Here is a 26864-nt window from a genome sequence, read left to right as displayed (position 1 = left end):
CCACTAAAACTAGTTTTTCCTCTGTTAATGTAACAGGAGAAATTTATGTATATGAGACCTGTGAAATTTTGTCGGCAGCACATAGTATGGTTTGTCCTCTGCTTATTGTCTACTTATTGTCAGCTTAAAAGTTGTATTATTGCAGGGAATGGCAGTGACAACAACTAAAATATTGCAGTTCTGACACAGAATGGTTTGACTTTATTTTATATTTGAATTTTTCTATAATTTCTATCTTTTCCTCTCTCTCCAGGTTCCCAGCCAACCTCAGATAAGTCTTCCCAGCGACCATCAGAGAGCACAAACTGTAGCCCTACCCGGAAGAGGTCTTCATCTGAGAGTACTTCTTCAACAGGCAAGTAATATTTGTTTTACCAGATTTTAACTATAATTCCCATTTGTGACTTATGAACATACTTAAAATATGATACTATAAACTTTTACAACATAAATTACAATTTATATTTACATATGATATTGTAGAAAAAATAGATGGAGTTGTCAGATATGTGAATGAGCAAACGTACACTAAAACAGTGTCCTCATCTTCTCTTTCCTGCTTAAGTCCAAGTAGGCTTACTCCCAGAGGTATAGTGGTTTTGATGTGATCCAAAGGGAATAACTCAAAATGACTAGGTAAAAGAGTAGGCAGACACAAAAATAGAGGGGTTTTGTTTTTGTTTTTTAAGATTTTTAAAATTTATTTGACACAGGGAAAGAGCTCACGCAAGCAGAGGGAGCAGCAGAGGGAGAGGGAGAAGCAGACTCCTCAATGAGCAGGGAGCCTGATCCTGAGCCAAAGGCTTAACCAATTGAACCACACAGGTGCCCCAAAAACAGAGATTTTAAAAGTTGAGGTAAAGGAGTATGTGGTATTATAGAGCAGTGTGGATTCGAACTATTTAATAAAGACTTGGCTATATGTATAAAATTATTTTAGTAAAGCAAGAGTTTCCAAAGTAATATTCACAATTCTCTGAGATATGCAAATAATTTATGAGGTTATAAGAAGAATCTCTGTTACTATTTATTTCAACCTCAACTTTTAAAATGTGCAATGTTGGGATGCCTGGGTGGCTCAGTGGTTGAGCGTCTACCTTTGGCTCAGAGCATGATCCCAGGGTTCTGGGATCGAGTTCCACATCAGGCTCCCTGCATGGAGCCTGCTTCTCCCTCTGCCTGTGTCTCTGCCTCTCTCTGTGTGTCTCATGAATAAATAAATAAAATCTTAAAAATAAATAAATAAGATGTGTAATTTTATATGTTTTAAATATATATAACATCTTAATAGAGTATATCATATTTATGTAGTTCATACATTTAGATTATGCTGTCAATTTTCCCTTTTTACCAATTGCGTGGTTACAAAAACAAAACGTTATATGTGCATGTATGTATGTATGTATGGTAATATGTCTGCCCTGTGTTTGAGGATTGCAGAGGAAGAAGTCCTTTATAATCTATCTGTATCATCAGGACACATGGGCAGCGGTAGGGTCATTCCAGGCAACAGCAGTAACATGTAAAGGGGAGAATAATCAGTTTAAGAAACTAACTAAAAGAACCAGCATGGTTAGGTTAAAGGGACTGAAGATGCGGCTGGAAAGGCAGGTAGGGTACCTTATTAATAACACTCGGGAACCACTCAAAGTTCTAGGCAAGGAATTGACAGATCATTTCTTGGCTTTCTATCATGTTTTTTAATTGGGAGATCACTTGTGACTGATGATCAGAAATCTGATTCCTTCATCAATTCAAGGCTACCCTGTCAAATTATAGCTGTATCATACTTACTGAATTTATCTGATGATGAGTTTCAACATATTTGAAGCTTTTTATTAGCACCATTGTGCCAGAGGTACAGTTGAACTCAAGCAACAGTGAGGATTTGTCTCTCGGTATGCTCTGTTTTCATACTATTTCAGAGAGATTCTTAAATATTGAGTGACTATGTTTGACGACTAGCATGTAGTGAACTGCAGCCTGTGGACCAGATGAGATACAGCTTAGTGCAGCCCTCAGCTAAAAATTTTTACTTTTTTCTTTTTCTTTTTTTTTTTTTTTTTTTAAGATTTTATTTAGGTACTTGGAGAGAGAGAGCTCTAGCTGGGAGAGAAGAGAGAAGTAGGGATGAAGGAGAGGGAAAAGGAGAGAATTTCAAGCAGAATCCCCATAAGCACAGAGCCTGAGGCAGGCCTTGATCCCACAGGCCTGAGAGATGATGATGACCTGAGCCGAAACCAAGAATTAGACACTTAACTGACTGAGCCACCTAGGCGCCCCTGTTTTTATATTTTTAAAGGGTAGCTTAATAAAACAAAGGAGAAAGGAAAAAAGTGTTTGTGAGACCTCACATGTGTCTTCAAAAGCCTAGAATATCTACTATTGAGCTTTTTACACAAAAAGTTTGCCAACCCCTGAGAAGAAAGAATGAGGTTTCAAGGAGATAGCGACAAAGAAAACCACCAAAATATTTCACTTTAGTAAACGAAAGAAATTAACACCTAGATCCATAAAGTTACTCTTACCATAATACTGTTTTATTCATTCAAAAAATATTTATTGAGAGTAACTGAATACTGAGCACTGGAAATATAAACATGAGTGAGATAAAGTTCCTGCTTTCAAGGATTCAGACACTTTTTTTTTTTTTAAGATTTTATTTATTTATTAATGAGAGTCACGGGGAGAGAGAGAGAGGCAGAGACACAGGCAGAGGGAGAGGCAGGCTCCATGCAGGGAGCCTGATGCGGGCTTCGATCCTAGGGCTCCAGGATCACATCCTGGGCTGAAGGTGGTGCTAAACCACTGAGCCCCCCGGGGTTGCCCCAAGGATTCAGACACATTCACCATTGAAAGGTATATTCAATTCTGTGATGGACCAGTGTTACAAGGGACTCCAGCACTTAGCATGTGCGTGACTAAAGATGTCCCTGAAGATGTGACACATATACTACTGTAACTTGCTTCAGCATGTGGGGCAAAGTAAAGAATAAGAATGTGTTTAACACACTGACAATAACATTCCCAAAGAAAGGCACAAAACCATACAAGAGAATGCTATTTTTGGAGAGCAGTACATTGTTTGATGTTACTAGTGTGTGAAAGAGATCATGCGATTATAGTGGAGAGTGAGGTTGTAAAAGTAATAGACTGGACCCCATACTGGCATAGGCTTTTTTTTTTTTAATGTTTTTAAAGACTTTTATTTATTTATTTGACAGAGAGAGAGCGTGAGTGCGAGCACAAGCAGGGGGAGGGGCAGAGAGAGGAAGAAGCTGAGCAGGGAGCCCCACAGGGGACTCTATCCCAGGACCCTGAGATCATGACCTAAGCAGAAAGCAGATGCTTGACCCACTGAGCCACCCACGCGCCCCTGGCATAGGCTTTTTTGTTTGTTGTTTGTTGGTTAGTTTTTCATTTGAACGAGTTGAAACCTGATTGTGGAGGCAGTTGGGAGCCACTGAAGGATTTTGACCAGGGAAGATAAAAATTATTTGATATATTGTATAATTCAGATAATGGCTTCATGTTTGGATATGTTCAATTTGAGCAGCATTTGGGCTGATGAGGTGGAGGTGTTAGCCATTTGGAAGGGGAGGCTTATAGTTTGAGCCGGGATCACTGGTAGAGATGCAGACCTAGCAGTATGTAATAGAAACTTTAACCTGACCGTAAGTGAGCTAACCCAGCAAGGATGGCAGGAATGCAGATTTAAGAAGCATTTGCATTGGAGAGAAGTGGAAGAAACGATGTCAGTGATTACATAAAAGCTTTGGATAGATTTATTTTTTTTTAAGGTTTTATTTATTTATTCCTGAGAGACACAGAGAGAGAGGTAGAGACACAGGCAGAGGGAGAAGCAGGCTCCCTGTGGGGAGCCCGATGCGGGCTCGATCCTGGGACTCAGGGATCATGCCCTGAGCCAAAGGCAGACGGTCAACCACTGAGCCACCCAGGCACCCCTAGATTTCTTTTATATAGAAAATCAAAGACCACATGTAGTAGAAGCCTTTTAATGTCAGATTTCACAAGAGGTCAAGAAAGATTTGGAGAGTATTAATAATTGGGGAAATGATTTTTATAAAGCCAGGCTGCATGTGGAGAGAAAGCAGTTTGCTTGAAAAGGGACTGCTAGAATTCAGGTAGCCTTAGTATAAATTTGAGCCCTTTATTTCCAGCAATGAGGTAGATTAGATGTATAGAGCAAACAAACGACATTCTTTATACCTAAAAATACTAGATAAGATATGGAAAACATTTCTTAAAACATTGCTGAATTTTGAAATAAGTAGGAAACAAATTTTCAGAAAGCTTGATTCAACAGCACTGAAGATATTAGAGCTGCTTGACATCTGCCATTTTCCTTGTGGCATAGGGCCTGAGTAGCACAGAAGTTCACTTCAGATTTCCCTGCATAAATCTGGCATTCCTTCAAGGTGACATTTACCAGGGTAAGAATAAATGGAAACAAACCCATCACAGAAGAAGGCGGTTCCTTGTTTCAGTTTGGCTTTGGAAAGAGCTGGAAAAGGAGCTCCTTTCCACAAGCTCATTCTTACCTCCTGTCTCACATGCAGATTTATATTGCCTTGGGACCCAGAAAAAAATTAATGAAAACTTGCTGTTGAGTGATAGTGCCCTGAGTTCTTCCAGAGCCAAATGCAAATTTAATTCCTATTCAGTATAAACATAAGTGTTTTTGATCAGCATATCCTCAATCTTGGTTGACCTAGCATTCTCATTTACTCCAGTTGCACAAGAATGACACCCTTTATTTGTTTTGAAAAACAAATCGCTCAGTCAGAACTATGTCCTAACCTTCTAGTTACAAAGAAATATGTGTGGAGATCATCTGTTCATCTGTTCAGTAATTAAGATATGTAAACAACTGAACAAATACAATTTTGTGCAAGACATGGCCCATCCTTGAGCTAACACTCTGCTTTGAAATAAATCCAAAGGGATAGGGGATCCCTGGGTGGCTCAGCAGTTTAGTGCCTGCCTTTGCCCCAGGGCGTGATCCTGGCGTCCTGGGATCGAGTCCCACATCAGGCTCCCTGCATGGAGCCTGCTTCTCCCTCTGCCTGTGTCTCTGCCTCTCTGTGTGTGTGTGTCTCTCATGAATAAATAAGTAAAATCTTTAAAAAAAAAAAAAAAATCCAAAGGGATAAATGCACTAAAAGGGATAATACATAAAAATATGATTTTATTGATGGCTGTAGTCATTGTAATAGAAGCTGTTGGCTATGACCTCAGCAGGATCTATTGGGAAACATGATCATAGACTGCATAGAATTATAATGTGGAAGCTGGGTTCCAGGGGCAGATGTTCTCAGAGAGGGCCAGGCGGAATATGTCCTGCCTTTTCTGGACTAGACTTAGAAATCAGCTGGTTCTTACTTCTGTGGAATTCTTTGCTAGAAGCAACTCACTGAGGACAGCTCATATTCAAGAGGAGGGGAGTTAAATGCTATCACTTGATGGGAGAAGTAAAAGACATGTACAGGTTGTAATAGCTCTACAAGCAGTCTTTTGCTTGAGGACAGAGAGACAAGGTTAGCTTAGCATCTAGTGGCTGTGATAGCATGAAGGAAAGTAGGTTTAAGTGACCAGATTAACATAAAATCACATTTTATGGTTTGTGGGGAAAGTAGAGGAGAAATAATAGATGGTGTGGCCTAAGCTTGGCTGACAAAATTCCCATGTGATTGGTGCTCAATCTACATAATGGTAGTCTGGAGGAACAGGGTTCAAGAAGGGGGTAATGACTTAAATTATGAATATGAGTTTGAAAAATCTGTGAAACATGCGAAAGCAGAGAAGTAGAATACAGTTATATTCAGAAAATGAAGATTTGGGTGTCATAAGAATCTAAGTGGTAGTTCAATGAATTATCGAGAGTTGCATCAAGGAAAGCTCTTGTAGCAGAGAAAGTGAGCCGCACTCTCAGCCTCAAGCCAGGTATAGGAAGTAGGCAGCTATCATTGTGGTGATCTTCAGGCACAATTTAAGATTAGTTTATGTGTTCTGATCATTGAAACTGTGAGAATAAATATGTTGAACAGTAAAGACACAATACTGGGTGGGTATCAGCAATCTCAACAGTTAAATCTGATGGAGTTGCAAGTAATTGGAAGATAATCAGTGTATTATCAGAGAAACAGTGGAGGCTGGATTTTAAGATTAGTGATATAGGGCAGCCCCGGTGGCACAGTGGTTTAGTGCTGCCTGCAGCCCAGGGTGTGATCCTGAAGTCCCGGGATTGAGTCCCACATCAGCTCCCTGCTTGGAGCCTGCTTTTCTCCCTCTGCTTTTCTCCCTCTCTCTGTCTCTCTCTCTCTTTCTCTTTCTCTCTCTCTCTCTCTCATGAATAAATAAAATCTTTAAAAAAAAAAAAAAAAGAATTAGAATTTGAAATGTGAAAAACCCTGAATTTAAAGAAGACTACTTGATATGGACACATATGGAAGTTATTGGTAATTTGAGAAAAATTCCAGTGTAGTCTGATGAGACTGGAACTTGGAATGCCCGGGGCCTGTAAAGGAGTACCTAGAGTAACATCACATCTTAGATTAGACACATATAGATGGGAAATCCATAGATCAGCTTTGGAAAAGTATGACCTGTGTTCATTAGTAGTAAACAACTATGCATCTTTGGAGGTGGCCCTATGACGATCTGATGTTTACAAATATTGTAAAACTGACGTGGCTTGCCAGAGGAAGTGTAATCACAAGGAAGTACGGAGTGGTATTTGAAGAAACAAAGATGACCAAGTCGTTGAGCCACTAAGATAACAAGGTACATCGAAGACCACTTATTTTCCAATCTTACCCTCAACATGTATTCTTTCTAAATTAGTTTATACAAATGTTTAGTATTCTAGGTTTAAAGCTTTTCCCAAGAAGTTTCACTACATCCTTTGTACTTGCAGCATTGTCAGAAAAAGCACTGAACTAGAAATAACACCAACATTTAACTGGCAAGTCTCTAAACTTAAATGGACCATCAGTTTTGAAAAAATAAACTATTTCTTTCTGCTCCTCATCTCACAGAGTGAGAATTGTTGTTGCTTTTTAATTCACATATTGTTAGGGGAACAGGCCACTTTTGGATTTATTATGATTCCTGTAATATGCCTTATTCAGGAAAGTAAACCATCAACTTGCTTGGGAGAGACAAATGCATATGGTGTTAGGATGTTTAATCCTGTTAAGAAAAATGCGTCACTATTCCTTTCCTTCTATGTAAAAAGTTATTTAAATGACTGGCTGTGTTCAATTTGTATCTGTGTGTGCTTTGTCATCTTATTTAGTAAACGGACTTCCTTCTCGAAGTCCAAGATTGCTTGCCCCTGGGGATGACTCTGTGGATAGTCTGCTGCAGCGGATGGTACAACATGAGGACCAAGAGCCCCTGGAGAAGAATCTAGATGCCGTGATTGCATCTGCCTCGGGGCCACCTTCTTCCAGTCCAGGCCACAGCCACAGCAAGGAACGAGCCCTGGGAAAACCAGATAGCCTTCTAGTGCCCGCAGCCCCTAGTGACTCTTGTAGCAGCAGCATCTCACTCCTGTCTGAGAAGTTGCCGAGCAGCTGCTCACCCCACCATATCAAGAGGAGTGTCGTGGAAGCCATGCAGCGCCAAGCTCGGAAAATGTGCAATTATGACAAAATCTTGGCCACAAAGAAAAACCTGGACCATGTCAATAAAATATTAAAAGCCAAAAAGCTTCAAAGACAGGCCAGGACAGGGAATAACTTCGTGAAACGCAGACCAGGGCGACCTCGGAAATGCCCCCTCCAGGCAGTGGTGTCAATGCAAGCATTCCAGGCTGCCCGGTTCGTCAGCCCCGATGCTAATGAAGGTGAAGAAAGAGCAGCCCTGCCCCTCCGTCCAGACACAGTTACGGATGTCATCGAGGCTGTTGTGCAGAGCGTAAACCTGAGTCCAGAACATAAGAAGGGGCTGAAGAGGAAAAGTTGGCTGTTGGAAGAACAGACCAAGAAAAAGCAGAAGCCATTCCCAGAGGAAGAACAAGAGCATCCCAAGAGGTAATTATCCTTGTTTGATGTTTTATCTGAGGAAAGAAAAATAGCTTTTTACAAATTTAACATAACGTATGCAGCTGAATTCTTAAGGTAACCTGCTGACCTTTCATTATGTAAAACCTCTGCCCTTCTGTTTTATTCAAGTGTTCTTACTTACAGCTCCTCAAAATTATAAATAATTAAGAAGCACAGGGGACGTAACAAGTCCAATCTTGAGCCCCTGATTTTGCAGAAGAGGAGTTGAAGACCCAGAGAGGTTGTATATTTAACCCAGTACACACACAGCTCTGTGTCTGCAGTTATTTTTAGGCTCATACTGTCTTCTGTGTGCTCCAAACTTTTCATCCTTTCTGCACATACATTTTGCTACATGTTAGATTTATTTTCTTCATAGTTTCCTTGTTATTTTTTTACTTTTTTCTAAAAGGTATAGAGCACAGAGCCAAAAATCACACACACCCGCATAAAAGAACTTTTTTTAAACTCTTTTGTTATGTATCCAACGAGATTTTTCCCTGAAGGTATTTTTGGTAATTTTAAATGAGTTAATACAATGTTCACCATTTGGAAATGACTTTTCCTTTATTAAATGTAGCGTGTTCAGTCATAGTTCCATGGCAGCCTGTGTTCACAGTTACAGAAATACAAATTAAAACTACTAGACACATTTTAAGCCTCTTAACATTTATGTTCAAACTGCCCTCTTAAAAGCCATACCTGTTTATACTTTTACTAACATGATACAGTAACAGTCATACGCCATTTACCCTCCACTCTTTTTTTTTTTTTTTTTTTTTTTTTTTTTTTTTTTTTAAGAATTTGGGCAGCCCAGGTGGCTCAGTGGTATAGTGCCGCCTTTGGCCCAGGGCCTGATCCTGGGGACCCAGGATCGAGTTCTGCATCAGGCTTCCTGCATGGAGCCTGCTTCTCCCTCTGCCTGTGTCTCTGCCTCTCTCTCTGTGTGTGTCTCTCATGAATAAATAAATAAAATCTTAAAAAATAAATAAATAAAATCTTAAAAAATAAATAAATAATAAAAAACCCCAAAAATCAGTATACTATGTATACTTTGACATCTTCTCTTACACCTGTACAAATGTGTGCGTTTACAAAGCTGATGTTGCCTGTAAGCGAAACACACTATAGTTAACTCTTTCTCTTGTATCTCAGAACTCTTGTCATTAGTACATGTAGAATTACCTTACTCCATGCTAAAAATATGACATAATTTATTTAACTGTTCTCCTTCAGTGGATTCCGTATCACCTTTAACATATAGGTGTTTATTTTTTTTTTTAATTTTTTTATTTATTTATGATAGTCACACACAGAGAGAGAGAGAGAGAGAGAGAGAGAGAGAGGCAGAGACACAGGCAGAGGGAGAAGCAGGCTCCATGCACCGGGAGCCCGACGTGGGATTCGATCCCGGGTCTCCAGGATCGCGCCCTGGGCCAAAGGCAGGCGCCAAACCACTGCGCCACCCAGGGATCCTCTAACATATAGGTGTTTAAATGAGTTGAAATTTGCTTTTGTGTGAGAAATGAGTTAATGCAATATTTATGACTACTCATTTGCCAAGGTTACAGATTTATAAACATGGCTGTTTTTATGTATATGTAGTTTTTACTCTTTATATTACCACTGAATTGGAGTATTTTTTTTTTTTTTTTGGAAAGGCAGAAAAAGATTTTATTTTAAAAAGAGATTTAAATTTTTTTAAAAAAAGAAGAAAAAAAAAAGGGACGCCTGGGTGGCTCAGCAGTTGAGCATCTGCCTTTGCCTCAGGCGTGATCCTGGGATCTCAGAATGAGTCCCGCATCAGGCTCCTTGTGGGGAGCCTGCATCTCCCTCTGCCTATGTCTCTGCCTGTCTTTCTTTCTGTTTCTCATGAATAAATCAATAAAATCTTTAAATAAATTTTTTAAATTTTTATTTTTTTTAAGATTTTATTGATTTATTTATGATAGAGAGAGAGAGGCAGAGACACAGGCAGAGAGAGAAGCAGGCTCCATGCAAGGAGTCCGACACGGGACTCAATCCTGGGACTCCAGGATCGCACCCTAGGCCAAAGGCAGGCACCAAACCACTGAGCCACCCAGGGATCCCCTTAAAAAAATTTTTAAATGGTGGTCTTAGCACTGTTTATTATTTTTTTCCCTACTTATGTGAAATGATACCTTTATTATATACTAAATTCTTATGTCTTTGGGTCTTAGGGACTCTCTTCATAGTTTCTTCCCATCAGACTATTCTAATATCAGTGTTTTTTCATTTTAATCACCGAGGCTTTAAAATATTGAAGAGGATGGGGCAGCCCTGGTGGCGCAGCGGTTTAGCGCCACCTGCAGCCCAGGGTGTGATCTGGAGACCCTGGATGAGTCCCATGTCAGCCTCTCTGCATGGAGCCTGCTTGTGTCTCTGCCTCTCTCTCTCTCTCTCTCCCTGCATCTCTATGAATAAATAATTAAAATCATTAAAAAAAAATATTGAAGAGGATGATTTCTGCCTTCACTATAGTAAAAAAGTGACAGTTCTTGACATTTTGACCATTCACTTTAGGGAAAGGGTCACCTTAAAAGTGTATTTCACAGAAAGGATTTATTCTATATAGCTTTTCTGTTCGAGAAAATTCTAGTATAGTTACCAACATTAAGCACTTCATTTTCCACAAAATTATATTTTGGAATTTGGAGAAATTATGAAAAGAAACAGTTTCTACCCTCAAGAGTAGAGGGGATATATCAAGAAAGGACATGACGTGGAGTTCCCAGAAACAGCAACAGTTTTTTTACCTTTTTCTAACTGGAACCTACTATAGTACTTGTTTATGTAGCAGGGTTTTGTTAATTTACTTATTTCATAAGTATTTATTACAAAACTATTTATTCTTTGTGCTAAGGATAGATAACAGTAATAAGCAAAAATAGATATATTCCCTACTCTCATGGATCACACAGACTAAGTACCAATGTGAACAATTATTTAGTGTTACAGGAATATATGGTTAACATAATTGACCTAGGTGTCTGTGGAAGTAATTATTAAAATCTGAAGAGTAAACGTCCTCTGTTATTTAAAGGAGGAAGGGTAGAATAAACATTATGGGCTTTTTTTTTTTTTTTAATGAAGAAGCATGGCAGGTTCAAGGAAAAAAAGCTTTTCTGTCCAAAACACAGAGCTAATTAGAGTAGTAGGGTCTAGAGTCTGGAGAATGAGTCTGAAGAAAAGATTGTGGGGACCAGATTATGCAGAAGGCCTTGTTTGCATAATAAAGAGTTTGGACACATTTGTTGATTAATAACAAACCAGATTGCAAAAGAATAATATAATGGTTATGAGCAAGGTTCTAGACTCAGAAGAGCCTGGGTTCAAATCCTGATTCTAACAGGAAAAATGATAAATTCTTAAAACTAGATTAAAAAAATAAAATCATATTTAAAATATTTAGAACTGAAGAAACACTATGCTATATATTAAACCTTGTGGGATATGTCTTAAGAGGTGCCAGAGAGAGATTCATAGTCTTTAAGGCTTATATTCTTATTTTCTTAATGTTGAAAATTCATGAACCAAGAGTCCAGTTAAGAAATGAGAAAAACAAGAGAATAAGCCCCAAAATGGTAAATGAAGGAGATGAAAAATATAAATTAACAAAACAAAACTAAGGTACGATATAGAGAATCACCATAGTTAGTTCCTTGAAGACTAATAAAATATACACACTGCTGGTTAAGTTGACCGATGAAGAAAATTTTGAGTTAAAAAGGAGATAAGCTGGAACACCTGGGTGGCTCAGTGGTTGAGCATCTGCCTTTGGCTCAGGGTGTGATCCCAGTGCAGGGATCAAGTCCCTCATCAGGCTCCCTGCAAGGAGCCTGCTTCTCCCTAAATGTCTCTGCCTCTGTCTGTTTGTCTTTAATGAGTAAATGAATAAAATCTTTTTTAAAAAAGAGATAAGCTATATATGAGAGATTATAAAAGGACTACTATAAGCACATTACACCCAATAAATTTCAGTTGAGATGTACTTATTCCTAGGAAATGCCTACCCAAGAAGAACTAGCCTAAGTGCTTCTTTTCTATGAATCAAATCTTTAATTTAAAGTCTTATGGCAAAGAAAGAGGCAGGACCAGACGGTTTATAAGAAATTCAACCACACTTGAAATAAAAGGATCGTTCTTGTTTCATTTAAAACTCACTAGACGCCTGTTTGACTCAGTCAGAGGAGTGTATGACTCTTGATCTCAGGATCATGAGTTTGGGCCCCTGGTTGGGTTTAGAGATACTTATATAAATAAATAAACTTAAAAAAAAAAAAACCCTCTTTTGAGATGATGAAGGAAGGAAGGAAAGGAATACACAGAAAGTACATAAACATAAGAAATCAGTTAACTTTTTGAAAGTTAACCAGTGTAGACATAGAAGGGTTGAATATATAGAACATTGCTAGCTAGCATCCCATATGCCTTCCCAATCACAAACTTCTTCCTTACCATTAGCCATAGTCAGTTTCCTGACTTCTAAGGTAACCACATCTGTAATATCATTTAAGTCTGTAACACTGATAATATTTAGTTTATCCTTACTGAACTTCATTTGAAAAGAATTATTGATTTATGTTTTTGTGTATCACCTTTTTTGCTCCTCATAAACCTGTTAAACCATCTCTGCTGTTGCATGTTGCTGTACTTACCTTCTTTTCATTATTGTGTACTAATCCATTGTTTGTATACAATACAGTTTTTCCATTTTACTGTTATTTCCTCTTTGAGGCTATTATCCAAAATTGCTGCTGTTAATATTCCTTAAATGTCCACTGGTGGATATGGGCACTACTTTCTCTAGGTATATTCTGAAGAATGGAATTAATGAATAAAGTAAAAGTTTTGTCCCCAAAATTAATTTCAAGCTATGGTATCCTAAGCTAGTGTGGAACTGATCTGTGCATGTATGCAGCTCGCTCTATGACAGAGGTAAGTAACTGCATAACAACAGGGACAGAAAACAATATTTAATAAATTATGCCCTAAAAGTTGATGTCACATAATAATGGAAATGAAATTGGATTCTGTCTCATCCCATATACAAAAATTAATTCCCAGTTGACTAAATCTGTAAGTGCTAAAAGCAAAATTTTAAACTTTCAAAGGCTGATAGATAGAAGGAGAAAAATTTCACAACCTTGTTATCAGAAGGGATTTCATAAACAAGCTAACAAAAGCAGTAACCATACAAGTAAAGACTGATATACTGGATTATGTTAAAACCAAGAAAAGATAAAAATAAGAATTTCTACTCATCAAACATCATCATGACAAATATTTTGAAGATTTGATACAAACTGGGAAGTTTATAAATTTATAATGCATATAGTTTTAGTGTCCAAAATATATAACAACAAAAAAATGTATTACAAATAAATACTGTATAATCTAGCAGTTCCCCTTTAGAAAAACCTCTTGCCCAACAGTCACCAGAAAACACTTTTCAGAAAGATAGTAGCAAGATTGGTTAGAACATAGACAAAGTGGAAATATCCAAGATTACCATGAAAAGGAATAAATATATTGTAATTTTTTACACAATGGAATATGATATGGTAATAAAAAATAATTATAGCTGATACATAATAATAGATGAGTCTTAGAAATGTAGTATTAAGTAAAAAAGGAAGTCTCTAAAAATTATTTACTAACTGGTACTACTTTTATGAAGCAAAAAAAGGGGGAAAACAAAAATTAAAAACATGAAATTAAAGTATTATATTGGCATAGATAAATATATCACAAAACCATAGTTTATCTTTTTTTCCTTTTTTTTCCCCTTCTTTTTTTTTTTTTTTTTTTTTTTAAGATACATAGCACATGCACAAATGGAGGATGCAGGTAGTGGAGGTGCAGAGGAGAGAATCTTAAGCAGGCTCCATGCCCAGTGTAGAGCCCCACAAGGAGCTCGATCTCATGACCCTAAGATCATGACCTAAGCCAAATCAAGAGTCCAGCCCTTAACTGACTGAGCAACCCAGGCACCCCCATAAAACCAGTTTTTTAGAGTATGTGCATGGTGGGGAGGGGATCGCAAGCAGACTCCATGCTGAGTGTGGAGGTCAACACAGGGATTGATCTCATTACTCCAAGATCATGACCTGATCAGAAACCAAGAATTGCTCAGGCACAACCTCCTGAGCCACCCAGGAGCCCCTTGAAATATTAGCGTAAAGTAATTGAGTATAGGTATCAAAATGGGGTATGGAAACCATATTGACTCTGAGATTCATGTTAGAGACTTAATGGAATGAGGACTTAGGCCACTGGGACAAAGTGGGAAGAGCATCAGGCCAGCTAAGGGTGCCAGAACCTGAGTAGCATGAGTTGGATGCTCTTATAAAGGGAGTGACCAGGGGTGTCTGGGCAATGTAGTTGATTAAGCATCTGGATCTTGATTTTGCCTCAGGTTATAATCTTGGGATGGTGAGATCAAGCCCCATGTCAGGCTTCATGCTCAGCAGAGAGTCTGCTTCTCTCTCTTTCTCCCTCTCCCTTTCTTTCTCTCCCTCTCTCTTTCCCTCTGCCCTTCCCCCCATTTGCTTGCTCATGGGCTCTCTCTCAAATATAAATAAATAAATCTTTAAAGAAGAGAGAGAGTGCACCCACTGTTGGGTATAGACACTAGCAAGGTTAGGAAGTTGTCCATCCAGGACTTCATTAATAAAAGTTTTTTTAAATCCATGAATAGGCATTTGCATTTCTTGTAAGCCCTCATTATAATTCTGATGTGTATGGTCTATGGACAGAACTTGGGGAAACAGCACTGAGAGAATTTATATGTAGGTGATAAGAGGGAAACAGAAAACATTTTTGATTGCAGAAAAAAGAAATAAGATAAAGCACAGATATAGAAATGAATTTGCCTGGTAAGGAGAACAATAAGAAATAAATAATAAATTAAATAAATAAGGACAGGTAAAAAGATAAATAATAAATTGATTGGATAGACGGATGGGTAGATAGAACCTATAACCAAGTATGATTTATCCCAGTTATGCAAGACTTACTTGACAGTTAAAAGTCGGGGGCGCCTGAGTAGCTCAGTTGGTTAAGCGTCTGCCTTTAGCTCAACTCATGATCCTAGAGTCCTGGGATGACCCTCATCAGGCTCCCTGCTGAGCAGGGAGTCTGCTTCTCCCTCTCCCTCTCCCTCTGCCCCTCCCCACTGCTCATTCTTGCTCTCTCTCAAGTAAATAAATAAAACCTTCAAAAAAATCCAAACCAGAATACAGTTAAAAGTCAATTAAGGTTATTCATCACACCAAAAAACTAAAGAAGAAAAATCACACAGTCCTATTAATAAATGAAGAAACATAATTTCACAGGCTCTAACACGTTTGTGATAAAAACTCTGAGCAGTCTAGGATCAGAAAGAAACTACCTCAACATAATAAATGGCCATACACAAAGAAACTGCAGTAGTCAGCTGCTCTGGTGAGAGATTGAGAGCTTTTCCCCTGATACCAGGAAGGAGGGAAGATGCCCACTTGTGCCACTTGAATTCAGCATCATATTAAAATTTCCAACCAGAGTAGTAAGGCAAGGAAAAGAAGCAAAAGGCATCCACATTGGAAAGGAAAAATTAAAATTAGTTCTGTTCACAGACACCATGATTTTATAAGCAGAAAACCTTGAAGTTCTCACAGAAAAACCCTGTTAAGCTACTGAATGAGTTCAGCAGTGAAGAACACAGAATCCACACACAAAATCACCTGCATTTCTGTACACCAACAGTTTTCCTAGAATAGTTAAGAATAAATTTAGAAGGGCAAAGAACAGCTAAATAACTAAAGAATAGTTAAGAATCAATTTAGGAGGGCAAAACTTGTACGTTGAAAACGACAAAACATTGTTCAGTGAGGATGAAAGACAACGTGACTAACTGGAAAGACAGCCTATGTTCATGGACTGGAAGCTCTAATGCTGTTACAATATCAGAACTACTCAAAGCAATCTATAGATTCAGTGCAGAATCCCAGGGATGTATTTTGTGGAAATAGAAAAACCCTAAAATTCGTCTGGAATCTCAAGGAATCCCAAACAGCCAAAACAGTCTTGAAAAATAATGAAATTAGAGAACTGGCTCATCTGGAGATTTTTTTCACCTTTTTTGCATTGACTAGAACCTTTTTTCTTCCATGTTGAATATATGATGAGAGCAGACAATTTCCTTGTCCTTAATATTAGGAAAACAGTTTATTCTTTTTGCCTCATACTCAATAGTGGAAGACTATCTAGGAAATTCCCTGCCATGTCATTGCATCGGTCCCATGGTCCCTAGCCAATCTATTTATATTTATTTTACATATAATTTCCAGGATTTTTAGTTTTGCTTAATGGAAGAGTAAATGGTGGTATCTATTCCATCTTTAACTGAAACTGGAATCAACTTAATTTTTTTTTTTAAGTGACGTGTGGGTGGCTCAGCAGATGAGCATCTGCCTTTGACTTGATCCCAGAGTCCCAGGATCGAGTCCCACATTGGACTCCCAGCATGGAGCCTGCTTCTCCCTCTGCCTGTGTCTCTGCCTCTCTCTGTGTGTCTCTCATGAATGAACAAATAATGAATGAATAAAATAAATCTTTAAAAAATTTTTTTAAGATTTTATTTATGTATTTGAGAGAGAATGAACAGGAAAGAGAGCACATGCAGGGAGAGCAGCAGAGGGAGAGGGAGAAATAGACTCCCCACTGAGCAGGGAGCCTAAGGTGGGGCTTGATCCTAGGACCCTGAGATCATGATGTGAGCTAAAGGCAGACACTTCACTGACTGAGCCACTCAGGCGCCCCTGCGCGATGTTCTAGAATTACTTTCCTCTCTACCCAGCTGCAGTGCCCTCAACCTCTATGGGCTCTGACCTCTTTGTCTTTTCAGTTTATCATTTTGGCTATTCTGTGCTGTGGTTCTACTCCCTACACCATCATCCCCCCTATAAAGGCAGACTGGTTGTAGGACTATTCTTACTTTTATTTATTTATTTATTTAAGTAGCTCCACACCCAGCATGAAGCCCAACGCAGGGCCCAAACCCACACCCTGAGATCAGAACCTGAGCAGAGATCAAGTGTTCGATTCCCAATTGATCGAGCCACCCAGGCGCACCCTTATTCTAATTGTTTTTATTTTTTTTCTTTTCAATTTTCTCAGGGATCACAGTGGTGTACTATTTGTCCAATGTCTGATAATTGTTTTGTAAACCTTCTCCAGGTTTATAGTAATTTGCTGTATTTCTAATGATTTCTGTCAGGAGGACAAGGCTGGTATCGTTATCCATCATGGTCAGATGAGTAAGTTCCGTACTTCATGTTTTACAAGCTGTCATGTTCTTTAAATAGACAATAATAAAAATTTCCTTCAAACTTCTCTTTCTAGCTTTACTGAAGCAGCAGTTGAGATTCCCAGTCCTCCTGAAACCCCAGCCAAGCCTTCCGAACCTGAAAGTACCTTGCAGCCTGTGCTTTCTCTCATCCCAAGGGAAAAGAAGGCCCCACGTCCCCCAAAGAAGAAGTATCAGAAAGCAGGGCTGTATTCTGACGTTTACAAAACTACAGAGTAAGTAGTATTACCTGTCAGCTGACATGCTTTAAAGACCTGTTATTCTTCCATGTTCGAAAAAATACTTTGACTACCAAAAAACACGATATAAATGTAATATACACAAATATGAATCTGCACAGACACGTAAGTGTTCACTTTTTTCATGATACTGCACTGTGTTGAGGCTAATTTTCTCTGATTTTTGTTGTTCCAATTTTTTTTTTAAAGATTTACTTATTCATGAGAGACAGAGAGAGAGAGAGAGAGGCAGGCTCCATGCAGGGAGCCCGACACAGAACTTGATACCAGGTCTCCAGGATCGGGCCCTGGGCCGAAGGCAACGCTAAACCACTGAGCCACCCGGGCTGCCCAATTATTTAAATTTTTTATTTACATCCTAGTCAGTTAACATATTGTGTAATACTAGTTTCAGTATCTTCCCTGATCATTATCTTCTCTCTGCCTTTTTAGATTATATATTTGAAAAAAAAAATTATATATTTGAAGTTTAGATTTTAATGGTGCCTTTTTTCTTAATTAAAAATAATGTAGTGGTGTTGTGGAAAATAAGCATTGCGTGCTAGGGGCCACAAAACCATGGACCTAATGGACTCTAAGATACTTAACTCATTAGGCTATAGGAAATTAAACATGATATTTTTAGGAAAGAAAATGAAAAGTGCAGTATGTGTTATAAGATGATAACTCTAGTAGCAGAGCAGGAAACGAATGAGGGAGTGACTAATGGCAGAAATGCAGTGTCCCTCAAAAGGTCATGAGGGTCTGATGGGTCTGATTTTTAGCAAGAAAGAGTAAAATTGAAAGAGGAAACATTAGATTTTAGAGATATATCTTATTTGATGTGATCAAATGTGATTTGATCAATGTGATTTCAAGTGATCTCTGTGTAAATGACAGCACTTTATTTTGCATTGAAAAGATTTTCTATAGATATGCCACCTAAGTAGATGCCACATAAACTCAGTGTACCCTATTTCTGCTGCTTTGATCATGAAAATGTTTTATTCATTAAGCTTATTAGTTTCAGCTCTGAGTAATAGGAAATTCTCTCAAATATCCAAGGCTTTAAGAAGATAGACATTCACTTTCCTTTAATTTAAAAAATATTATGAAGTACACACTTTTCGGTTAATGTGGTAACTTCATAGTATCTTCAGGGATCTAGACTTCTCTTTCTTTCTGTTCTTCCGTTTCAGCATTAAGCTTCCATTTCTATGGTTACCTCTTGTTCCAATATAGCTGCTAGTGTTCAGCCATAAGTCTTCATTTTAGAAAGCAGAAAAGAAGGGAGTATGAAAAGCATGTACCTTCTTTGTAAGGAAACAGTGTGACGTGAGTGTATCTTCCCATACCCCAGCCCCAAATCATAATTTGAAGCCCCAATCCATGATGTGATGGTATTTGGCGATGGGACCTTTGGGAAGTAATTAGGTCATGAGGGAATTGCCCTTGTGAATAGCATTAGTGACCTTCTAAGAAGAAACACAAAGCAGTGATCTCTCTCCACTATGTGAGGAGTAGCAAAAAGGTGTCATTGCAAGCCAGGAACAATGTTCTCATTGGAACTCAGCTGTGATCTTGGACTTCCCAGCCTCCAGACGAGTAAGCAAATAAACATTTGTTGTTTAAGCCACCCAGTCAGTGGTAATGTGTTACAGTAGCCCAAACTGACCACGAAAGGAACTTCAAAACCTCATTTATAGACTCTGGCCAGAGCATAATCCTGGAGCCCCACTTCAGCCACAGATCAGGCTCAAAAATAATAGCTCATATTGCAGATGACAATGCCTTATAAAAAAATTAGCATTCTGTCACTACAAATGAGGAAATAGAAATGTATCTTGGAAAGAGCTATTTCAGTTATAATTTTAAGCATGTTTTTTCTGAATAAAGAAAAATCTATTTCTCACATGTTCTAAAAAAAATGTAAGTTCAAGTTTTGCTTCTGTTTGTATTAGTGTACTTTTTCTGGATTAAATACTTGAAAAGAGAAATTAATAATAAAGTCAGACTGTGAGTCAAAAGATTGGTATCTTCAACCACATCACTGTTTGAAAAATGTCTCTAGGGGATCCCTGGGTGGCTCAGCGGTTTGGCGCCTGCCTTTGGCCCAGGGCGCAATCCTGGAGTCCCAGGATCGAGTCCCGCATCGGGCTCCCTGCATGGAGCCTGCTTCTCCCTCTGCCTGTGTCTCTGCCTCTCTCTCTCTCTCTCTCTCTCTCTCTCTATCATAAATAAATAAATAAATCTTTAAAAAAAAAATGTCTCTGGTAAGGGGATACCTGGGTGGCTCAGTCATTGAGCGACCAACTCTTGATTTTGGCTCAGGTCATGATCTCAGGGTCGTGAGATTGATTTGCGTGCATTGGGCTCAAGCTGGGCATGGAGTCTGCTTAAGAATCTCTCTCCTGGAGATCCCTGGGTGGCTCAGCAGTTTGGCCCCTGCCTTCGGCCTAGGGCGTGATCCTGGAATCCCAGGATCAAGTCCCACATCGGGCTCCTTACATGGAGCCTGCTTCTTCCTCTGCCTGTGTCTCTGCCTCTCTCTTTCTCTCTGTGTGTCTCTCATGAATAAATAAATAAAATCTTTTTTAAAAAAAGATTCTCTCTACCTGTCCCTCTGCCCCTCTCTCCCCATAAAAATGTTAAATAATAATAAATAAATGTCTCTGGTCAGACAAGTCTTTACTCTGAGAATAGACTTGAAATATCACCCTGTTTATGTAAGAACTAGCTACTCACCTTTTAGAAATAAGGAGGAAGAAAAAGGGTTTATTTTGGAATATTTTAAAGAAATTGATCAGACCGAAATATGTATGCATTCTTCTAAACTATGAAGCCAATATATTTTTGTGGGCTGGTTGGTGGTGGTTTGTAGCAATTTGTTTTTTTCTTTGTTTTGTTGTTTAATTTATAAACAATTATTTTGAGCAGTTTTAGGTTCACAGTAAAATTGATCTAAAGTACAGAGAGTTTGCATACACCCCCTGACCTCTCAGCCTCTCCTATTTTCAATATCTTACACCACAGTGAGTGTTAGATGTATTATAATCAGTGAAACCTACACTGACACAACATTATCACCCAAAGTCCATAGTTGACATTAGGGTTCACTCTTGGTGTCGTTTGGGTTTTCATAAATGTATAATGACATGTATCCACCATTGTAATATCACACAGAATGGCTTCCCTGCCCCCAAAAATCCTCCATGCTCTGTCAGTTTGGTTTTTGGGCCACAGAACAGTACAAAGAAATTGCAAAGTTACTCTTTTGTATATAAATCATTATAGGTTTTAAAAAGTTATGAGGGGATGTGATTCTACATACTCCTATGTGGACTTTAAGAAATGAAACAAAACAAAGGAAAAAGAAAGAGACAAGCCAAGAAACAAAGAACAAACTGATGGTCACTAGAGGGAAGGTAGGCGGGGGTAGGGAGGGGGTTGGTGCAAGGAAACATGATGGGGGAGGAAGGAGTGCTCCTGTCATGATGAGCACTAGGTGATTCATGGGGGTGTTGAATCACTATATTGTATACCTGAAACTAATATTACACTGTATGTTTAACTATACTGGAATTAAAATTTTTTAAAAACAAAGTTATGAGGGGAGAGTGGGACTCCATCAAACGTCGATCTAAATAAAACCAGCATGGGCATGGGAGGTGACTTAGATGAGAACTAGAAGTTAAAAGGTTGATTAAGGAGCAGGATACTTTTGTGGTTTTCCAGGTGAGGAAATAGTGTAGGAAAACTAACACTACCTTGGACAGGAGTCTTTGGTTCCACCACTGCCATGTAACATTTTGGGCACTTTAGTTTCTCTGAAATAATAAAAATGAAATTTTATGAGTAAAATGAATCTTTTGAACTATACAGTTTGTATACAGATGAAATTACTGATGTTAGTAAAAGATTAAATGACTTACTCAGATCACACATCATTTTTAGGTAAACCAGGTTGAAAATTCAGCTTATTTGATATTTCAGTCACTAAGCAAATGAAAGTAGGTCTTGAACTCACGATCTCAAGATCAAGAGTCACATGTTCTACTGACTGAGCCAGCCAGGTGCCCCACCATGAGAATAAGACTTTTTTTCTTCGCCTTTCTATTTAAGATTTATTTGTTTGTTTTAGAGAGGGAGGGAACATGTGTGCAAGTGGGAGAGGGACAAAGGGAGGAGGAGGGGCAGAATCTCGAGCAGATTCCCCACTGAGCACAGAGCCCAATGTGGGGTTCGATCTCACCACCCTGAGATCACGACCTGAGCAGAAATCAGGAGTTTAACACCCAACTGTCTGAGCCACCCAAGATTTATTTTCTTAGCAACTTTGAAATATACAATATAGCTTTTTTTTTTAATTTATTTAAATCCAATTACTTAACACATAATGTAGTATTGGTTTCAGAGGTAGAGGTCAGTGATGCATCAATCTCATTCCATCATGTGCCCTCCTAATGTGCATCACCCAGTTACCCCATTCCCCAATTCCCCTCCCCTCCAGCAACCCTCAGTTTGTTTCCTATGATTAAGAGTCTCTTCTTAAAAAAAAAAAAAAAAAAAAAAAAAAAAAAAAAAAAAAGGAGTCTCTTCTGGTTTGTTTCCCTGATTTTGTCTTGGTCTGTTTTTTCCTCTCTTCCCCTAGGATCCTCTGTTTTGTTTCTTAAATTTCACATATGAGTGAAATCCTATGATAATTGTCTTTCTCTGATTGACTTATTTCACTTAGCATAATATCCTCTAATTCCATCCACATCATTGCAAATAACAAGATTTCCTTATTTATTTTTTTTTTTTTTGATGGCTAAGTCATATTCCATTGTGTATATATACCACCTCTTCTTTATCCATTCATCCATTGATGGACATCTGGGCTCTTTCCATGGTTTGGCTGTTGTGGACATTGCTGCTATAAACATTGGGGTGCAGGTGCCCCTTTAGATCATTACATTTGTATCTTTGAGGTAAATACCCAGTAGTGCAATTGCTGAGTCGTAGGGTACCTCTATTTTCAACTTTTTGAGGAATATCCGTACTGTTTTCCAGAGTGGCTACACCAGCTTACATTTCCACCAGCAGTGTATAGGGTTCCTCCTTTTCCTCATCCTTGCCAACATCTGTCATTTCCTGACTTCTGTCTTTAGCCTTCTGACAGGTATAAGGTGGCATCTCATTGTGGTTTTGATTTGTATCTGTTCATGTCTTCTGCCCATTTCTTGACTGGATTGTTTGTTTTTTGGGTGTTGAGTTTGATAAGTTCTTTATAAATTTTGGATACTAGCCCTTTATCTGATACGTCACTTGCAAATATCCTCTCCCATTCTGTTGGTTGTCTTTTGGTTTTATCGAATGTTTCCTTTGCTGTGCAAAAGCTTTTTATCTTGATGAAGTCCCAATAGTTCATTTTTGCCTTTTGTTCTGCTCTCCTTTTAGAGATGTGTCTAGCAAGAAGTTACTGTGGCTGAGGTCAAAAGATTGCTGCATGCGTTCTCCCCTAGGACTTTGGATTCCTGTCTCACATTTAGGTCTTTCATCCATTTGAGTCTATATTTGTGTACAGTGTAAGAAAGTGGTCCAGTTTCATTCTTCTATGTGTGGCTGTCCAATTTTCCCTACACTATTTGTTGAAGAGACTGCCTTTTTTTCCATTGGATATTCTTTCCTGCTCTGTTGAAGATTAGTTGACCACAGAGTTGAGAATCCATTTCTGGGTTCTCTATTCTGTTCCATTGATCTATATGTCTGTTTTTCTGCCAGTACCCAATATATAATATAATATAGCTTTATTTTTTTTTTTAATATAGCTTTATTAACTATAGTTGCCATGCTGTACATTACATTACATCCCCATGCCTTGTTTGTTTATTTAATATCTAGAAGCTGTACCTTTTGACTCCTTTGACCCATTTCACCTAACCTAACCCCCCAGAGCCCCACACTCCTGGCAACACCAGTATGTTCTCTGAGCTTGGTATTTTGTTCTTTGGGTTTGGGGGTTTTTTGTTTCTGTTCTTGTTTTAGATTCCACTTATAAGTGAAATCACATATTTCTCTTTCTCTGACTTCCTTTACTTAGCATGATGCCCTCAAAATCCATCTGTGTTGTTGCAAATCGCAAGATTTTATTAATTTTTATGACTGAATAATATTTCATTGTGTGTATATATACCATATTTTCTTTATCCATTCATCTATCAAGGGACATGTAGGTTGCTTTCATATATTGTAAATAGTGCTACAGTGAACGTGAGGTTGCATATATCTTTTCCAGGTAATATTTTCATTTCTTAGGATAAATACCCAGAAGTAGAATTGCAGGATCGTATGGTAGTTATATTTTTAATTTTTTTGAGGAACCTCCATGCTATTTTCCACAGTGGCTGCACCAGTTTTCATTCCCACCAACAGCACACACAGGCTCCCTTTTCTCCACTCCCTCCCAGCATATGTTGTTTCTTGCATTTCTCTTCTTTTTGCTAACAGCCATTCTCATGAATATGAGGTGATCTCTCATTTGTGGTTTTGAGTTGCTCTTCCCTGATAATGAGTGATGAGCATCTTTTCATGTGGCCTTTGGCAATCTGAATGTCTTTGGGAAAATGTCTACTCAGGTCAGAGCCTCCACCCATTTTTTAAGTTGAATTGTTTTTTACTGTTGAATTGTACACGTTCTTTATATATTTTAGATATTAACCTATTATCAGATAGATGATTTACAAATATTTTCTCCCATTTGGTAGATTGCTTTTTCATTTTATTGGTGGTTTCCTTTACTATACAGATGACCTTTAGTTTGATGTAGTCCAACTTGTTCATTTTTACTTTATTTGCCTTTGCTTTTGGTATCAGATTCAAAAAATTATTGCCAAGACTGATGTCCCACGATAAAGTATTAAAAACAAAGGCACCTTCATGTTTTAATATATTTTAATTAACTACTATTGTGCTTAAATACGTATAACATGAAGTTAACCATTTTAATAATTTTAAGTGCACTGTTCAGTGGCATTAAATACACTACTTTGCTGTGTAACCATTATCACTGTCCATCTTCAGAGCTTTTTCATGTTCCCTAGCTGAATGTTTCTCTCTAAAGTATGCATTCTAGTGTCTCCTCCATTGCTATCCAAGTGAAATTATATATATATGAAATAATTGGCACACAGTAGGCACTCTGCATCTCACTCTCCCCAAGAGTGTTTCCTATCCTCCTCCTTTTTCTAAACAGTTTTATTGAGATGTAATTCACATACCATACAATTAACCTTATTTTAAGTTCATAGTTTTTAGTATATTACATTAATTTTTGCCATGAATACTTCTAAGCATGAATACTTCTATAATATGAATTCATATATTAATAATATTTATTATTTTATTATTATAATAAAATATAAATAAATATAATATAATAAATAAATAAAATATAATATTTATATTTTATTATTAAAATTAGTTTCTTATTGTGGTAAAATACCAGAATTTGACATTTCCAACATTTTTTAAGTTTACAGTTTGGTGTCATTAATTGCATTCACAGTATTGTGCAGTCTTTACCACCATCTATTTTCAACATTCTTATTTTTTTTTTAATATATTTTTAAAGATTTTATTTATGGACAGCCTGGGTAGCTCAGCGGTTTAGCACCACCTTCAGCCCAGGATGTGATTCTGGAGACCTGGGATCCAGTCCCATGTCAGGCTCCCTACGTGGAGCCTGCTTCTCCCTCTGCCTGTGTCTCTGCCCCTCTCTCTCTCTCTCTCTCTCTCTCTCTCTCTGTGTGTCTCTCATTAATAAGTAAATAAAATCTTTAATAAATAAATAAATAATAAGATTTTATTTGTTCATAAGAGACATAGGCAAAAGGAGAAGTAGGCTCCCTGTGGGGAACCTGATGCAGGATTCGATCCTAGGACCCGGGATCATGCCTGGAGCCAAAGGCAGATGCTCAACCACTGAGCCACCCAGGCATTTCCCCCCCCCCTTTTTTTTTTAATGTATTTATGTGTTTGTTTGTTCGTTTGTTTAATTTATGAAAGCACAAGCGGGGGGTGGGGGAAGGCTGAGGGAGAGGGAGAAGCAGACTCCATCCAAGGACCTTGGATTCATGACCTGAGCCAAAAGGAGATGCTTCACCCTGACTGAACCACCCAGGCACCCCCCCTTTTCCTTTTTTTTAATCTTTAAGTTTTTTTTTTTTTTTTAATTCAAATCATTTTATTTTTATTTATTTATTTTTATGATAGTCACAGAGAGAGAAAGAGAGAGAGAGAGAGGCAGAGACACAGGCAGGGGGAGAAGCAGGCTCCATGCACCGGGAGCCCGATGTGGGATTCGATCCTGGGTCTCCAGGATCGCGCCCTGGGCCATAGGCAGGCGCCAAACCACTGCGCCACCCAGGGATCCCTAATCTTTAAGTTTTAATCTTATATATGTGAGAGGGAAATTGAGAGTGTGAGAGAGAGAACACAAGGGTGGGGCTGGGGAAGGGGAGAGAATTTGAAGCAGACTCCCTGTTGAGCAAGAAGCCTGAGGTGGGGTGGGTCTTGATCCCAGGACTCAGGGATTGGGACCTCAGCTGAAGGCAATCGCTTAACCAACTGAGCCACTCAGGTGCCCTCCAACATTTTTCATTCCCCCCAGACAGTCTCTAACCTTTAAGCAGTAACGTCTAATGTGCTTTGCATTTGTCAGTTTGCCTATTGTAGCTGTCCCATGTAAATGGAATCATAGAGTATCTGTGCTTTTTTTTTTCTGGATTATTTGATAATGTCTTAAGTGTTCACCCATATTGTAGCACGTGTCAGTACATTATTCTTTTTTACAGCCAATATAACATTCCATTGTATGGACGTGCTACATTTTGTTTACTTTCTCATTTGTTAACAAACACGTGGGTTGTTTCTACCTTTTGGCTCTTGTGAATAATCCTGCAGTGAATGCTGGCATAGGTGTATTTGTTTGAGTCCCTGCTTTCAGTTTTTGTGGCTATGCTTTGAAGTAGAAGTGCCAGATCCTTATTATGTTCAGCTTTTTAAAGAACCACCAAACTTTTCCACAGTGGCTTTTCGATTGACTGTAGATTGTACAGCTATTGATTTGAAATCTTTCTTCTGTTTGAATGTATGTATGTTTTACCTATAAATTTCCTTTTTACCACTGTTTTTACTGTATCAGATAAGTTTTATTTGTTTGTGTTT

General features: G+C 38.3%; 1 protein-coding gene across 5 annotated transcripts in view; it reads left to right on the top strand.

Annotated features, from left to right (window-relative positions):
* Window positions 1-26864, top strand: part of ASH1L (ASH1 like histone lysine methyltransferase) — a 181797-nt gene that overhangs the window by 76219 nt on the left and 78714 nt on the right. For all 5 annotated transcript variants that reach the window (XM_077901008.1, XM_077901003.1, XM_077901005.1 and 2 more), the window contains 3 exons: window positions 254-355; window positions 7319-8057; window positions 17475-17654. In XM_077901008.1, coding sequence (XP_077757134.1) covers window positions 254-355; window positions 7319-8057; window positions 17475-17654 — 1021 coding nt within the window. The remainder of the gene's footprint in view (window positions 1-253; window positions 356-7318; window positions 8058-17474; window positions 17655-26864) is intronic.

Source organism: Canis aureus, chromosome 6 (assembly GCF_053574225.1).
Source record: "Canis aureus isolate CA01 chromosome 6, VMU_Caureus_v.1.0, whole genome shotgun sequence".
In the NCBI taxonomy this organism is placed as follows: Eukaryota; Metazoa; Chordata; class Mammalia; order Carnivora; family Canidae; genus Canis; species Canis aureus.
Note: the sequence above shows the minus strand (reverse complement) of the source record. Positions and strands in the feature narration are given on the sequence as shown.